Source organism: Pomacea canaliculata, linkage group LG4 (genome assembly GCF_003073045.1).
Source record: "Pomacea canaliculata isolate SZHN2017 linkage group LG4, ASM307304v1, whole genome shotgun sequence".
In the NCBI taxonomy this organism is placed as follows: domain Eukaryota; kingdom Metazoa; phylum Mollusca; class Gastropoda; order Architaenioglossa; family Ampullariidae; genus Pomacea; species Pomacea canaliculata.
Window position 1 is genome coordinate 17,937,823 of NC_037593.1, and position 16,141 is coordinate 17,953,963.

Here is a 16,141-nt window from a genome sequence, read left to right on the forward strand (position 1 = left end):
GCATAGGGCTGCAACAACACCTTGACAGCAGACTTGGTTTTGGGCAGCCCCCTTTAGTTGGGCCCATGTGGTTCTGATGTCCTTTGCCTCTCTTTCTACTGTTCTTTTCCAAATCTACTTTGGTCTCCCAACTCTCTTCTCCTGAGGGTACTAGTCAAGTGCCTGCTTGGCAATGGTGTCAGCTGGTTTGCCCAGGGTGTGTCCTATCAAGCCCCATTTGAGCTTTTTGATGTCTTGGCTAGTGGCAGGTTCTTTTCCACAGGCTGCTGTTGGAAATCTTTTCAGGCCATCTTATTCCCAGAATATGGCGTGGGCATCAGTTGGTAAAGGTCTGGAGCTTGTTGATGGTGTTTGTCACTCTCCATTTCAAAACCATACTGTAGGTCTACTTTCACGTTGGTGTTGAAGATGCGTATCTTACTGCTGAAGGATAATGCTCGAGAGTTCCTGATGGGGTGTAGGCTGTTGAAAGCATGCCTGGCCTTGTTGATGCAGCTTTTGATGTCATCATCTGCTCCACCCTCCCTGTTGACATTGCTCCCCAAATATGGGAAGCGGTCTGTTTCCAGGATGTTCTTTCCTTGAAGTTGGATTGGGAGTTCCTGCTTGTTGTTGATTCTCATCAGCTTGGTCTTCTCTGCTAGCTTGCTTACTCTTGGGAAAGAACTGCTCCATTTAGCTGGCTCTGTTAAGAATCAATTGTCTAGAGTACTGCTTCAAATTTATTTCCTGCTAAAAAAGACAGGAAAAGAAACCCCCAGGTATAACAAGCCTGCATGTTATTTCTATTCTCAGAGATGACAAACTTTATTTTTCAAATTACACTATTTCAGTGAAATATCAGGTGAATACAAACATTGGAGGAGCTAAGAAAAGCAATAATGTGGACATGTATTTATGTTCCAAATGTATTTTTTCAGATTTTAAACTTTTTAGTCAACAGGAAAGTACGGGAGGGGGGTGGGGCAGCTATCTTTCAAATTTGTAAGGGTTTGACTACATCTCAGACCCATGAAAAATTTGGTTCCCACCCATATTTATTGGTATATACCAATTCGTATACACTGTTTGCTGTCACGTCAAGATATCTAGATCAAAACTTTTGTACTGTGTCAAAGCTTTCATTCAAACTACAACATTACATTAATGCTGCAAAAATGATTTATTGTCATTTGGTTTTTGGCAACATTAAATCTTGTTGAAAGCTGCTACATCCACACTTTGAACCTGAAACAAATGGAAAATGAAAAAATAACTTTAAATGGGATTGTACAGCCCTGTGACACTGAAAAGTGTATGATGCATAATGTGTGCCAGATGGTTAAAAATAATCAAAGAAAAATTAGATCCACATGCAATGAGACTTACCAGGTCTTCAAATTTCTCAATGTCTTCACGTAGATCTTCAACACTGACTTTCTCATCTTCAACAACACACATGATTTGCAGTTTTTTTATGCCATATGCCAGGTCCACCAGTTTTGCTGAAATCAAAGCGGTCTGTTAACTTTTGCTTTAGCCCATTCTATTTGCTTCACAATTCAAGTGGTGTGGACAGCTTGAAGATGATTTACAAGGCAGATCTACCTACATACACAACCAGATGTCAAAAAGGTCTACTTGTCATGAAGGTAAATCTTAGTTTCACAATACACAATACACTATAAGGAATACCAAGTTTGTAACTACTGAATCAGTACTAATTTTCCTTGTACTCATTATCTATTGTCGACTTACATGCCCCCCAAACCAAGCCATCCTTTTTGATTGTCCGCACCAATTTCTCCATTTCTTGCATGTCTGTCTCATCATCCCATGGTTTTACATCCAGGATGACAGAAGACTTTGCAATCACTGCTGGCTCTGTTAAAAAAAAAAAACGAACGACCTGCACATCACTGCATTTTAACACTCTAATTACCCCTTACCCTAAAAGGTGAATTTTGTTTAGCTAAATTTAATGGGATCAAATCCTTTCCATCATCTCAAGACAATGAAAAATGGTCAATATATGAAAACCTACCTAAAATCCAGCATGTGCAAGTATATGTTGTCCAGTAAACCACCACTGCAACATAGTATTTTTGCACAACCCTGCCTGTCTGCTGCTTGGAAGCTTAGCCCACAGATTTATCTCCTTTCACTCTCCCTAACCCCCTACCCTGACCCAGTGTAAACCAATGCAAACTCTGATGTATACTTACTTTTGGCCTTCTTGGCTGCATACTCCTCCAGACGCTTCTTTCGCAGAGCTTCTACTTCTTCCTGGTAAGAAATGAAATGCCACGTTTAAGTGATAGGATTTGCAAGAAGTACAGCATTTATTTTCTTGTACTGAATTAAATGAAACTTGATGAAATAGAGACAGCTCCTGCCATAAAGTAGGATATGTTGCAGAAATTAAAAAAAATTACACAATATATGCAAACAATGAAACATTTTATTAGAATCTACATTAATATTCCCATAGTCATTTTGAATGTTTAAGTACAAATCCATATTTGAGCAGCCAACAGCCATCTCAAAAATGTCTAAATGACATTGTCTACCTTCAAACACAACAAAATATCTGGTCGGTTAACTATTTTAGCTTAGTAATTTAATCCCAGAAGAAGCTAACATTTTCTTTGCTTATGCAATCATTTATTTATGCACAGCGTGATGTATTTTGCAACACTACCTAGTTCACACTACAGTGTGCAAAACACACCATATCTGTGAAGATATTGCAGCAGAAGTAAATCGTATAGAACCCACACACCCACCCACTAACGGAACCTGATTGCAATTGAAAATTATAGATAACAGGGATATATATAATGTGAACCCACATCATCATCATCTCCAAACATATCAACGTCATCATCCTCCTCATCATCATCTTTCTTGTCATCCACTTTTTCCTCTGCAGCACCTGAACTGTCACCAGCCCCTGTTTTTACTGGGTCACCCACTCTCTCTTCCAGCTTTTTGATACGGCAAATAATATCTGCAGTTGCTGCAAAATTGCACAAATGAATATGATAAAAGAAAACTTAAGAAAAACATTATAGGGATGGATACAGACACATCTGAGTAAAATTACACTCCATTAAAATCATACGACCTTTTAAGTTTCAGAAAAAAAAATTCTTAGTTGAGCTGTGAGAATTATTGATGACAAACCAGCCCACAGTGCAAATAAATCATTTTTTAAAAAAAGGTCATTTGCATTATCTCTTATGCTCCAACATGTTCAGTATGTGAACCTAAAATTCTAGTTCCACAACTTTCAACTCTTTGCACATACGCTATAAGCACAACAGGATGCATAACTAAACTGGTTGCAGCCAATAGAAATTTTGAGACTTGTCTTTGCTGGCTAATAAGACAAACTTTAGCTTCCATTGACCAAAGGTTGTAAAGCTCAAGACTGTTTTTTTTTTGGTGTCCATAAATTTCATGACCTCTAGAAAAATGAACTGATCCCTAATCAAATAAGACGAAAAACGGATCCAACGCAGGCTCATTTTTTTTTCTTGGACCAGAAGCTATGCACATAACGAAAATCTCATACTTTTATATTACCTGCATTCGGACACCACATACGACACATCCTTTCACAGAAACCAAATGCTGATCATGGGTGTTGAAGTATGAGCCAAAATGCTTTACTCCGTAATTGAAGAAAACAATTCACCTTTTCTCAAGTCTTTGTTCTCCTGCTCAAGTTCCTCCAGTCGTTTCAGAATTTGTGGACTGATGCCAGAACTTGGATTCTGAGCCTGAAACAGATGGTAAGGTTTCCACATTTTATTAACACACAAACTGTGTTTCTGGCTGCTACCATCATTCGTACCAGCTTTTCACAAACTGAATTTCAATGTTTTTCAACAATGAGCCCAGTCATTCGTCCACCCCACAAATATCCTGCTACTGGTGATTATTTGGCCTGGCCAAATTAGGGTACCACAACAAAATGAATACTTAGTGAAACTTGAATATGACTTGTGTGGACAGACATCATCATGCATGACAAAAGAAAAATAACAGTTTCATAGCTCCATTGGAAGGGAAGACAAGCCGTGCTGATGTTCATAACTTACAACACTGACAATGATTTGTAGCAGTCCATCATAACATGATCAATTTTAAGCATAAGGAAATATTTTAAAACCCTAAGAGCACAAACATTTGATGAGCAGTAGTTATCCATTACCACCCAATCATTTAAAAAGGCAGGTAATAATGCATGACACAGAAATACATTTTTAATAGCTCTAGAATGGCAACAAACAAAATAGCTTATGCATATTTATCTCATGTTAAATATGGGAAAACCACATAATAGGGCCACTACTGCACTACATGGTGTGCCATCTCTTGTAGCTTTAGGTGGGTACGCCTTCCATAATGTTTAACCGCTTAGCTTGGCTTAGCAAAATTATTTGTACTGGTGGTTTCAAAATTGATGTTGACAAATCTAGGAAAAAAAAAAAAAGGGCTGAAGTACTACATAAACATTCCTTACCAGGGAATAATGGAGAATGGCAGAGATCACAGAAACTTACCAGTTAACAAGGCCAATGGTTTCACTGTGAATACCAAACTAGTCTGCAGAGTTGAAACTACAAAGACCACCCTTAACCCCAACATACACACAGAAATATGTATCTGTGTTGAGTGGTGGTACATGTAGATTGAGGAAAGTGAAAGTAACAACTAAAAATTAAATAGAAGACAGCTGTCATGTTATATCTACTTTATATCATTCAAAAACGAATCAGAGAAACTATCCACAGAAAAAATTAAATATCTAAAAGCCATAAACAACAGTCTATCCAATAATGTTTTTGTTTTACAGATACATTTTTCCAACAGATGTACCTAATTATACAAGGCATATAATATTAATAATGCCAATTTTCTTACCAAATAATCTCTTGCTCAGAATTTATGTACTGCCTTCCCCATTTCTAAACAAGACCACCAGCTTTTAGGATTATTTCCTTAAATGATGGAGATGCTTCTTTCCATTAGTTTTTATTTTAATATGTTGAAAGAAATCAATTTTGGCATAATCTTGAATCCCAATATAAAAAGTGAACCCACCATAAAACCATTGACAAATGTGTACACATATCTGCATACCACGAAATAATTAACAGCCTGTCCCTAACACCTATGCATCCACCCTCCCACCAGCTCTGGAGGCTAATAGTTTCTCTAAACGATACTGAGGATTGCTGGGGGCAGAAAGAACAAAAGCTAAGATTTAAAAAAATATATACAAGGTGGGGTAGGGAAAGTTACACAAACATTATCCTTCCATGACTTGAAGTTTTTACAAAGTCAGTGGGTACTGCTAATATCTAGACCTCACACCTAGGCACCAATTTGAATTGCAATAATGGAGGGGACAATATAAAGCCACAATGAAGCACAAATTATCTTCAGCTACCTAGTATGACACTTTACACAGATAAAGCAAAAAGTGCTAGGACTTGCACAAATGAAAATGACAACAAATTTGTGGCTAACATGAGGCAGAGGAAAAGCTTACACAGTTGCAGAGCCTAAATTTACATTTGCAGCTACTTACTGGTCGCTTGAGGGCGTTTTGAATCTGTTGTCGTGTCTGGGCTATTTCGTTTTTAAGAGAACTTCCACCACCCTAGTGAAAACAGATAGGCTCTGTTGTTAACCCACATACTACCAGCGCTTGTGCTGCTTCAAAAGACAGACTACCAAAAATCAACAAGATGTCCCTTTAGATTTGTACACAAAAGGCTACCAAAAAGAAAATTTCTAAAGGAGACTATATAAAACCATCAAGCTTCATCATAAGGATATTCCCAACATGATCCAAAATTTTAAAAAAGAGGAAAAATATCATGATAAAGGAGTAGAGGGCACATTACTATTCTGTTGTCACTGATAAATTAACTCTTTAGAGTAGCATTTACATAATTTTTAGTAGTTACCACTACCTTACTTTATGTGGCTGCTTAGATGTGAATCTTATCCACATAAGCCCATCTCGTATTAACTGAAGCATCATGCAACAGTAAGGAAGCCATTTAATTTACATGCTGTTAGGAATAACTGTAATATCTGCTGTGTTTTAAAATAACTGCATTAACAAAGTATCCACCTTCTCTTTTCCAGTGAAAAGGGGAAAAGCAAAAAACTGCTTGGAGATTTTTAACATCACAAGAGTGTTTAGCACTAATTCTTATTGTATATAATGTATATGCAAGATCTTGTGAGCCAGTTACCTTTGGGAACACAGAAGTTGCTAAGCACAATGACTGACCACAACAGCACTGATTTTTCATCAGCCAATGATTAATTGTTACTAAAAATGATAACTTATAGCTTTAAAATAGTTTTCTTTCTTATAGTAACAGTAGTATGTCAGAGATTGATCACAGAAGGGAGCAAGGTTCTGGTACAATCCATTGTTTACACAGTATAGTGTACGTGTGGAGTTCTGTACCATTGCTGAACTAGGTGAGAAGGAAATCTGGGTCTGTTTGTTTTTTTGTTTCTTTTTTGTACAAGTTAAAATGCGTGACTAGAGTAAGCAGATGACAAGAAGCAGTGACATCTTAGTATCTGCATGGCACCTTCTGCTGGTACAACATTTTTGTAATGGCCATTGACTGTTACGTAAGAAAGCTGTTCCCCTCTGTTAGTGCTACCATGTTCTACAATGGCATAATTTTATAAGTGCTAAAAGTTCAAGCAAGTGAAATAATATAAGAAAATCAGCATGATCTTGAGCGCAATATACATTCAATATTATTAAACATCTTTAATCTTTAACACATACACTAAACATGATCTTCTTTTATCTATGGAATGTTTTTAATGTGATAAAATATGCAGTTTACCGACATACAAGGAACAATATAGGGAAAAGGAACAGCCATAGACCTAACAGAAAAACATAATCAGAAAGCAAAAATGCTAAATAGCCATACTAACACCCTTACCCCCTCTAAAGTTTTTCTTTAATATGAACACCAAATAATGATCCAGAACTTGCATAGAAGAAACTGCCAACACACATACCAAAGTTTCTCTAGTGTTGAAATTTACAAGATTAAATCTGGTACCAGTAATTTTATTTTTGTTGGTTAAATATGTACATTCAAATGCATGTGTCACACACACACACACAAACAAAAGAAGTTTGCAGAAAAGTTTCCAAGATTCCCAGTTTACCTCTGTTGTTTGTGGAGATGCTGCTGCCGGTTTTAAAGGAGCTGCTGATGTACCTGCCAGCTGTCTATAATAGTTTGCTTCAGCCTGCTCAAAGTGTTGCTGCTGCAGCCATACATTCTCATACATAAGAGGGTTGGCCATTGTTCCAAATCTGTCATCAATTTTCAGTGTGACAATCTTTTAGTTCAAAATAAAAACTTATATGCTTAGATAGTGGTACTGTTTTTGGAATCTAGCTTTTCTTAAAAGTTGCTGTTGAATTCAACATAACACTGCTTCAAACTGTGTCACTTCTTGAAGAAATAATAATTGCTCAGTACTTTAAACATCATAATCAGTGAGGCTATGTTCATTGGCAAACTGACATCTGGAATGGCAAGCATTAATCATGAAAGACTGACACCATCTTTCTGTACTGTGAGCTTCCACAACTTGAACAGTTCTTCTTGGATGCATCTAGCAACCACTTAGTCAGTATTGCGCTTTACAATGAAGCTGTATCAGGGCAGCCACTCGGTCGAAATAAGTTCAGATACTAAAGAGTATTCCATATGTAACACGTTTTTAGACCTAAACTAGATCAGTGGTGTCTCAAAGGAAACACCTGATAGCCACACCCTCTGTCACACAAGTGACATCCAAAAATGAGGTGCTAAACGAAATAATTCTTTTATGATTTTAATTAACGACTACAGCTCCTTTAAATTCTTTATCTTAATATATATACACACAGGCCACAGCTGGACATAAAAAAAATTACAAACCTTTGCTTGAATCTCCAAAGTATACTCAAGATAAGTAACAAATGTGTTGTTTTTAAGATGTAACACACATTACGCACACTTATGGTAGTATTAGTTCTCTAATCCTGTTACGACTGAGGGAAAAAAACGGCTTACAACTATTTCTTTCTGGCATTCTGAGTTTAGGATGTTCAGAGATTTTTCTGCGTCCGGTCAGTTCGGGGTACCATGGTGTAACCGTAATACAAGTTCGTGGTGTGACTGGAAAAGTTTCGCTCTATTCGGGGAAGGAGCACATAAACCCCCACCCAGAAACTTAGAAATTTAAAAACTATTAACTCACTCAAGTAACTTTATCTCAAGCATGCAACTGTACAACTATTTCACATAAATCACCTACATATTTAGCTGGACGTACTTCCACGTGTGTCGTTATGATGGAACCAGTAAGTTTGCGAGCCGGCGAGCAGAGCTGTTGCCCCGCAGAAACTTTGAAAATTGTTAATACTCGTGTTTTTTTAAATGTATCATATATTAAGTCATAGTATATTTTGTAGTAACTATTTTGTAGGAGCAAATTAATTTGATAGATTGTATAAAATGGTAAGCAACACTACAGCTCTGCGGAATGGCAAGCATGGCTGACAAAACACTGAGTTTGTTACCTTTGTCTAGGGTAAAGACAATTATGAAAAGTTCTCCTGATGTTTCAAGTATCAGCCAAGAAGCATTGTTTACAACTGGAAAAGCTACGGTAATGATTTTTTTCAGTCTGCTGATATTTTGTTCTTTAGTAAACATTTTATTTCACAACAACAAACTCGGACCATGGTCGCCGGCCATGCTGTACAAGTTTCTATCGAAAATCCGTTTGTAATATCATTTGTCTTAGTCGCTAAGTCACTGTGACTCTTCTTGCACTATTCAAACTCAAATTGCATTATACCCAAAACAAAATCCAGAATCGAATATTGTGTAAGTTTCGTAGTTTTAAATTTAAAAATAGTTTTTAAGGCCAGTACAAAAGTATAATCATGTAAACAGTGTTTGTATAGCGCATTTCCCAACAAGGATGCGAGCTCGATGGGCTTCACAAGAGACCAGAGGCAGTGAGGAAAGGATCATTGTAGCATCGTTCACTACATCTCTTTGTTATCACAATCTTTAAAAAGTTATATTTTAAACATTAAAATTCACTTCACAATAAATCATCAGTGAATTTGATTGCTTCTGTCTAGCTTTAACGATGGAGTCGTGAGATGTTAGCAATTTTTTATATGGATGGATGTCATATGACAGTATTGTCTCTAGTAGTTCTAATTGTTAGTTAATAAGTTTTTCCATACAGAACAGTTGGGTTCACATCTAGTTCCAAGAATAGGATGTATTGATTTGCGAATTGGGCATTTGTTTTTTGGCTTGTGTAGGAGCTCTTCATTCAGGCATTGGCCCGATTTTCTTTGGAACAAAGCAAGGACACTTCAAATCTACAGTACTGTGACCTAGCAGAGGTTGTCAATTCAGAAGTAACCTTACAGTTTTTACAAGGTAAACTATTTTTCCCTTCAATGTATAATCAAAATAATGTGAAAATGTGGGAATATATATGTATATTTAACACACTTTACCTCAATATTAAGGTCACACTCTAAGCGTTAATCCATTTATACAACAACTTGAGCAGTAGAAGCTGCACAACAAATGGAAAGAGTGAAAGCTAGGAATCACATATAACAATAACTTGTGGCTTAAAACTCAAAATGTTTCAAGAAAAAATATGCCTTGAGGGCATATTTAAATGATTCTAGTGTATGCTGGTGATGTATTACATAAGGGAGAGAATTCCAACCTAAGTGCTGAATGGGTGAACATGCATTCACCTAAGCTTATTGTCCTGATTCTTGAAATATAACAGCAGCAAAGTATGTACTGAGTTGGGAAGTCAGAGTGGTGAAGAACATAGCCTGTAAAGAACCTACAGCAGAGTGCAGCTAGTTCATACTCGTTATGAGCCACTGGAGAGCAGTGTTTGCCTAATGTTTTTTGCTTGCCTGAAGAATGAGTCATGCTGCTGAATTTTGGAGCTTGTGGGGTTTGTTGTTGAGATACAGAGGACACATAGACACGAGAATTACAGGAGTCAAGTTTTGATAAAATAAAAACGGACAAATGTGTAAGCAGTTTGAATGAAAATATTCGGATGGATTGTGCCCATAATGCATATCTTAAAATATTTGTTTAAACTGTACTTGCAGATAAATGCATTCCCATAGAATCATTAGAATGACAGCATTTAAAACAAAAATTGAGAACTAGCTATAGTTTGCCAGTTTGACTGTAGATGCAGCCACAAATGTACATGGGTAGTCTAATCACTTGATGAATTTTAAGCCTGATAAGTTTCCAATCAGATTAAATGCTTTGTCATGAGGCTACAGGCATGATAGTAGGCTATTATTATAAAATGGGGCAGGGGGCATCTTAATGCTGCTTCAAACGTCACAGTAAAGCATATTTTTGATCTAACAAGAATAAAGACTAAAGCTCTTATAACATGGTTCTTGCAGACATTTTACTGTGAATACAGTTTCCAGAATTTTAAATGCCTGTTCCATGGCACTTAGCAATAACATTTTTCTACTTCCGCTAGTAATATCATGTATAATATTATATTATTTATTCATTATTATATGTATAAATTAATATGATGTCCTAGCATACCTATATGTAAAGCATCTTAAGTCTGGCTGATCTGGAAAAAGGCGCTATACAAATATGCTATTTATTTATTATTTAAATCGCCTGTCCAATGATGTGTTTTACAGATATCATTCCAAGGAAGATCAAAGCAAAGGAATATTTGAAACTTCTTAAAAAAGAAGAGGAGGAAGAAGCCTGAGGGGACCTTATATTTGCGTGTGTGGATTTGACTGACTTTGTCTTTACAAATGACTGCAAAATGATAATTTTTATTCCATTGTACAAGTTATAATGAAAGAAGAGAAACTAATCAAATGGACAGACTTTAATGGTAATATATATATTTAAATTGCAGTGGTGTCAAAGAAGAAAAAAAAATTTTTTTTTTTCCTGCAATATCAGTAAATTAAAAATAAAAAAACCAACAGAATTTCACATGATGTTACACGTGCATAATTATGTGCACTTTTATATCGCTAACATGTGCCTACACACACTTGTCGTCTTTCCAGCAAATGTCAGTTAAAGTGGTTAAGGGTCATAGGGTCAGGAAACAATTATTAGGCTTCTGTAGTAAATAGACTGTACACGTTCATAATTATGTGTACTTTCATATCACAGACATGTGCCTGCTTTCACATTTGCTCTCATTTCAGCAAACGTGAGTACTTAAACTGGTTAGGGGTCATAGGGTTCAGAAACGGTTATTAGACTGTTGTCCCTTATGTTAGGCACAATTCTCTCCCTTGTATTAGGCAGCTTGGTTGATACAGTAATTCTATCCCTTTTAGCATGTCATAACGTCCATTTTTTTCTGGTATCCAATTTTTGTAGATGAAACTCAAAAAGAATGGAATTTTGTGTGCATGCCGATTTGTTTTGTTTTGTTTTTGGGGTTTTTTTTGGGGATGATAGGGGTGGCGGGCTACTTCTTCTGCTGTTTGTTCCTAATCGCCCCTTGTTGAGCATGAGGCCGCAAAGGGGTTAGTGGGCAGTTAAGATGATTTATAAAGCAATTCACTTTTGACAAACACGACCAGCCTTCAAGAATAAAATTAAGGTCGTCTTTATACACTTTTATGTAATATTGTGCATAGTTACTTCTTCCTTCATTTATTTTTCCAAGAAATATTGCTTGTTGCTGAAAGTAAAATTTCAGATCTGTTGCCATTTGTTTCAGAACAAAATACATTGTTCTAACCACAGGTAGAGATACGTAAAAAAAACATTTTATATGTTTAACTCATGTCTTGAAGTTATGTTTTGTTTTGAGTGACATAACTGGTATGAAAGCTTTTTCAACCTCATTAGTCTTTTACTGTGTGAGATGGAATTGTTTTTGATTTAGATTGTAAAATTATGGGTGGATCTGATAATGGTTGACCCAAGTATACAAGTGAGAGGAAGGAGAAATAATGTGTGTTTATTAAATCACATTTTTTAAGAACAGTTGTATAATTCATTTATCACTGATTTCAGATCACTGAACATGAGCTGTAATGTGTGACTTACCTAAGGTTATTTCAGCTTTACAATTTCTAAAGGGAGAGAGATCCTTTAAAGAAGTTTACGTGGAATATTGGTTGTATTTTGCCACTCACACAATCCAGACTTAGCAACAACAGTTTAAAAATCTTCATTTTATTCTTCATTTATAGGTTATATTACAAAGTTTAAAAAATTAGTTTTTTTCATGCATGTCCACACTTTTCTACATTAGATTTTGGTTGCCTGGAAGAGATTCTCAAAAGTTAGCGTAACATACAACTTTGGATGACCAATGACTGCATAAAGTGCACGACTGCACTGGATCAAATCTCAATATGCAAGTCATCAGAAGATGTATAGTCATATGTGTGTGTGTGTGTTTTAGCGTATTGCCCCTTTCTGTGTTGAACATCTCTATTCAAAATGTGGGAACTACTCGACCATAAATTATTGAATCTGGGAAAGTTTTTGCTGGGTTTGCCATTGTCTGGCTTTGTATCATGAACTGCCAAAGTTATTCAAAAGATTGTATATGTGTATACATGGATTGATTGATGTTATACAGTATCACAAAGACTATGTGGACATTTCATGCTAGAGCAATCTATTGCTATCAGTCAACCTATTCATTTATGTACAAATGATGTTTATAATAATATTTTTCTAGTAATTAATGTGCCTGTGAGATGCTTAGATGGCTGCCTGAGATGATAAATGCAGCTGCTTTTTTACCGGAAGGAGTGCATAAAAATGTTGAAAATCAAGATTTTCTCATTTTCACTTTCCTTTTTATTTTTTAAAACTACTGCTTTATGAAACCTTTGATGTGAACTTGCATTTAAGAGGATGGGTAAAGACTGTATAATATACAAAGTGTTTGATTATCCTCCTATAATAATAAAATAAAAAAATAGCAGTTAAAAACAAGTAAACTTGGGACATTCCAATTCACAGAAATTCTCTTTCAAGAGAGGCCAGAATATCCATTTCAGACTGATCGTAGACAGGTAGCTTGCTTAACCTGGCACAAAAAACATTACAAATCAAAAAGGGATTTATAATAAACATTTTTCCAACATATAAAAATATTCCAGGAGATTTAATTTTGTCTGTAAGTAGTTCTCTGCGATAGTTTTATTGTATATGTTGTAAATTCATGCATTCCTGAATAACATTTGAATCTTAAAAATTGTGATCCTTGTCATAAAAAGAATTATTAGAAATATGCGGTTTGGCTGTGTAGTGACAGTAACAAGTCCAAGTAGTTTAGCTATGTTTTGATTCTGAAAACTCTTTGGCTAAAGGCCTAACACGAATTTAAAAAAAAAATATAAGCCTATAGTCTCAAATACTTCTTCAAATTTTGATCAGTGTCTAACTATACAGTTGACAGTTTGATAGATTTAAACAGAAATGAAGATGACACATACAAGTTGTCTGACTTTGGTATGACATCCAAGTCATCACATGTGTGTGTAGTTTCCAAGGAGTGTGATGTTAGGAAGTCTGAAAATCATATATGAAACAAATGCAAAAATGCTATCTGCAGAAAAGTAACTTTATTTTTAACTGTTGTTAACTAAAGAAATAATTTAATATTGAACCTAAAAATACTTGTGTCTCTTATGAATGACTCTTTTATGTTAAATGAGAAGCAGACAATATTTACCATCATTGTTACTTGAAGGGGTGTCTCTCTGCACTCCTGACTGAAACAGTTTTAAGGTATTCCAAATAATAACAAATGCATCTATTTTTATTGATCATGTCCCAATGCACTCAGTGGTTGAAAAATAAATACTTTTATGAACTGCAGTGACCTGGCAAGAAGCCAAATATTACCGAAGAAAATAGACAACAGAGGAGTGAGAACAAAGCATCCCTCTCTCATGAAATTATTCTGTGGTTTTAAAATAATCAGATAGGAACAGCTATTCCATACTTTAAATTTTGGATAAAAAGTCAAATATTTCTTGCTTCCTTCTTTGTGAGTTAAAAAAGCATACCTGTCCTTGATTGGCCATTCGAAATTTAGATGCATCAAATCCTCCTGTATGTACATCCTTTAAAACAAAAAAACAAAAAACAAAAAAAAAAAATCCAAAGTAAAAGGCTAAATGAGTTTTGAGGTCTTGTAGACAAGAATTCTCAGACAAAATAAACTCAGTCATGATGTTAGACTTCTACAAAAAGAGTATGATGGAGTTATTATACATGCCTGAAACATGTTGAGCATGACATACAGGTACTTGCAAATCAAAGATGCGCATGGCCATTTTCATTATTGTAACCCTCCCTCCCCCCTTTTTTCAAAACCATTGTGACTTCAACATTGTCTTTTTTATTGTCTTTTTAACCTCTTCCCCCATCCTCACCCCACACACTCATTACCCACAAGTGTATGTGTAAAACATACTATGTAAGTAAAATCTAGAAATCAGACATGTATTTTGGCATCCTTTCCATGATCAGAGAATATTTACAAATTAACATGCAATCATTGCTACCCGAGGACTGTTGTTAAACTACTCCTTCGCCTGTTTTAATAGTTTACATACCTCAACTTCTTTTTCCCCCCGCCAGTGAAGCGGGTTTCTGTAAATAGTCTTTTCCCTCAACAAGAGCTGTTGGTCGAGGGTGTACTGCTCTCTCTGTCTGCGTTGTGCGTATGTCTCCGGTAAGCTTTCTTCTGGCTCCCTGTCGTGCTGTAGTTGAAAAGTTGCTGCAGGCTTCCGTGCCCCAGAACTGTCCACAGGAATTCTCAGCACTTCATCTAAAACGTCATCCACTTCCTCCTCTGCTTCACTTCTGCGCGACGGTCGCTCTCTCTCCGACGAAAACCATTCATCGCCGCGTGATGTGCCTCCACGCTCATTCCTCTCCGTCGGCGACTTCCCTCTCGACTTTACCTTCTTTTGAGAAAAGTCTACAGGCTGCCCCGACTCTCCCGTCGACCTGTTAGCACTTTCCGCAGCCTGCGGAGCACTGCTTACATTAGCAACAGGAGCTTTCGCACCTCCATGGACCGGAGAGCGGCTTGCCGGAGCCTTGTCTTTGCTGGGCCCCGACCCCATAAAGTGACAGACCTACCTCCCGATCGCACCCGGCATCAGATCACGCTCCATTCTGCGTAACAAGATTAATTAATCAGCCCCCACCCTTCTCTCACTTCTGTGGCTGCTGGTGGCACGTCGAGTGTCTGTCGGGTGGATGACGTGTGCGTGTTGCCACGGGACGTGACAGCCGATCACCTGAGCTGTAGTGCCGTCCACTTCACGGGCTCGTGGAATGCGCACCTGGGCAGAAAGAAAACCGTTGCACTGACACCGACTCAACGGCCAGCAGGTGTCAGCGCCTGCCGTCTGCTTGGGGCAATAGATCGATACCCAAACACCGTTCAGTGGAATGCAGTGGAGGGCGCGCAGTGGGGACAGGGAGTGGGTAGAGAAGGTGGAAAGCCTCGCCTCGAGTTCCTGTTGTTGTTATTATTGTAAATCTGTTTACTTCGTGACGCATTACAGATTTTAGGAGTATCGCGATATTATCTTGCCTAGCCTGAAAATAAAATAAATAAATAAAAAAATGGCAAGAAACTGCAAGGCTCTGCATGCGAGTTGTAGAATAGCCTTTGTTTTCCAGTTCTTTACCATATTCTAGGAGTCGGCAGAAAATATCGTTGGGCCTGTTACACTCAGCTCTACAATGTGGACAACTGCCAATACCTTCGGCCATACATCTTACCTGTGACGGGTGCCGGTTTAATGGCGAAGGCTTGAGCTTAACAGTGCCTTTGGTATTTTCATAAGGGAAGGAATCTCGGGTGTCGTGTAATTTTGGTTCGTTCTTCGTCCTGTCCTCGCCGCGCTGGGTTGAGGTAGAAGAAAATAGTCTACAATCGAGATATTACTTCTAGATATTGTTGTTGTTATTGCTTTGAAGACGGTTAGATTAGTTAAACTAGCTGAGAAGGGTTGTAACATTGACTTCCAATAGTGTCAGTG

At 37.0% G+C, this 16,141-nt stretch overlaps 3 protein-coding genes across 5 annotated transcripts; 1 reads left to right on the forward strand and 2 right to left on the reverse strand.

Moving 5' to 3' along the window:
• Positions 1-1,143: 1,143 nt before the first annotated feature.
• On the reverse strand, positions 1,144-8,451 carry LOC112562265 (elongation factor 1-beta-like). 3 transcript variants are annotated; one of them, XM_025235391.1, is made up of 9 exons: positions 8,353-8,451; positions 7,210-7,360; positions 5,582-5,653; positions 3,680-3,764; positions 2,832-2,998; positions 2,205-2,265; positions 1,738-1,863; positions 1,369-1,484; positions 1,144-1,227 (listed from the first exon to the last, which is right to left on the reverse strand). In XM_025235391.1, exons 2-9 carry the CDS (start codon positions 7,348-7,350, stop codon positions 1,189-1,191), a joined length of 807 nt encoding a protein of 268 aa, XP_025091176.1. In that variant the 5' UTR covers positions 7,351-7,360; positions 8,353-8,451; the 3' UTR covers positions 1,144-1,188. The 3 variants fall into 3 exon arrangements, with proteins under 3 accessions (XP_025091176.1, XP_025091177.1, XP_025091178.1); XM_025235392.1 differs by having other exon boundaries at positions 8,371-8,413; XM_025235393.1 differs by lacking the exon at positions 5,582-5,653 and having other exon boundaries at positions 8,353-8,450.
• A 100-nt stretch (positions 8,452-8,551) lies between these two features.
• On the forward strand, positions 8,552-12,904 carry LOC112562267 (chromatin accessibility complex protein 1-like). The gene is made up of 3 exons (XM_025235396.1): positions 8,552-8,706; positions 9,380-9,500; positions 10,778-12,904. The coding sequence occupies exons 1-3, from the start codon at positions 8,581-8,583 to the stop codon at positions 10,849-10,851; spliced, it is 321 nt and encodes a 106-aa protein (XP_025091181.1). The 5' UTR covers positions 8,552-8,580; the 3' UTR covers positions 10,852-12,904.
• LOC112562266 lies at positions 12,278-15,649 on the reverse strand. Its single transcript, XM_025235394.1, has 5 exons — positions 14,699-15,649; positions 14,147-14,203; positions 13,810-13,849; positions 13,571-13,646; positions 12,278-13,161 (listed from the first exon to the last, which is right to left on the reverse strand). Exons 1-5 carry the CDS (start codon positions 15,212-15,214, stop codon positions 13,089-13,091), a joined length of 762 nt encoding a protein of 253 aa, XP_025091179.1. The 5' UTR covers positions 15,215-15,649; the 3' UTR covers positions 12,278-13,088.
• Positions 15,650-16,141: the final 492 nt, after the last annotated feature.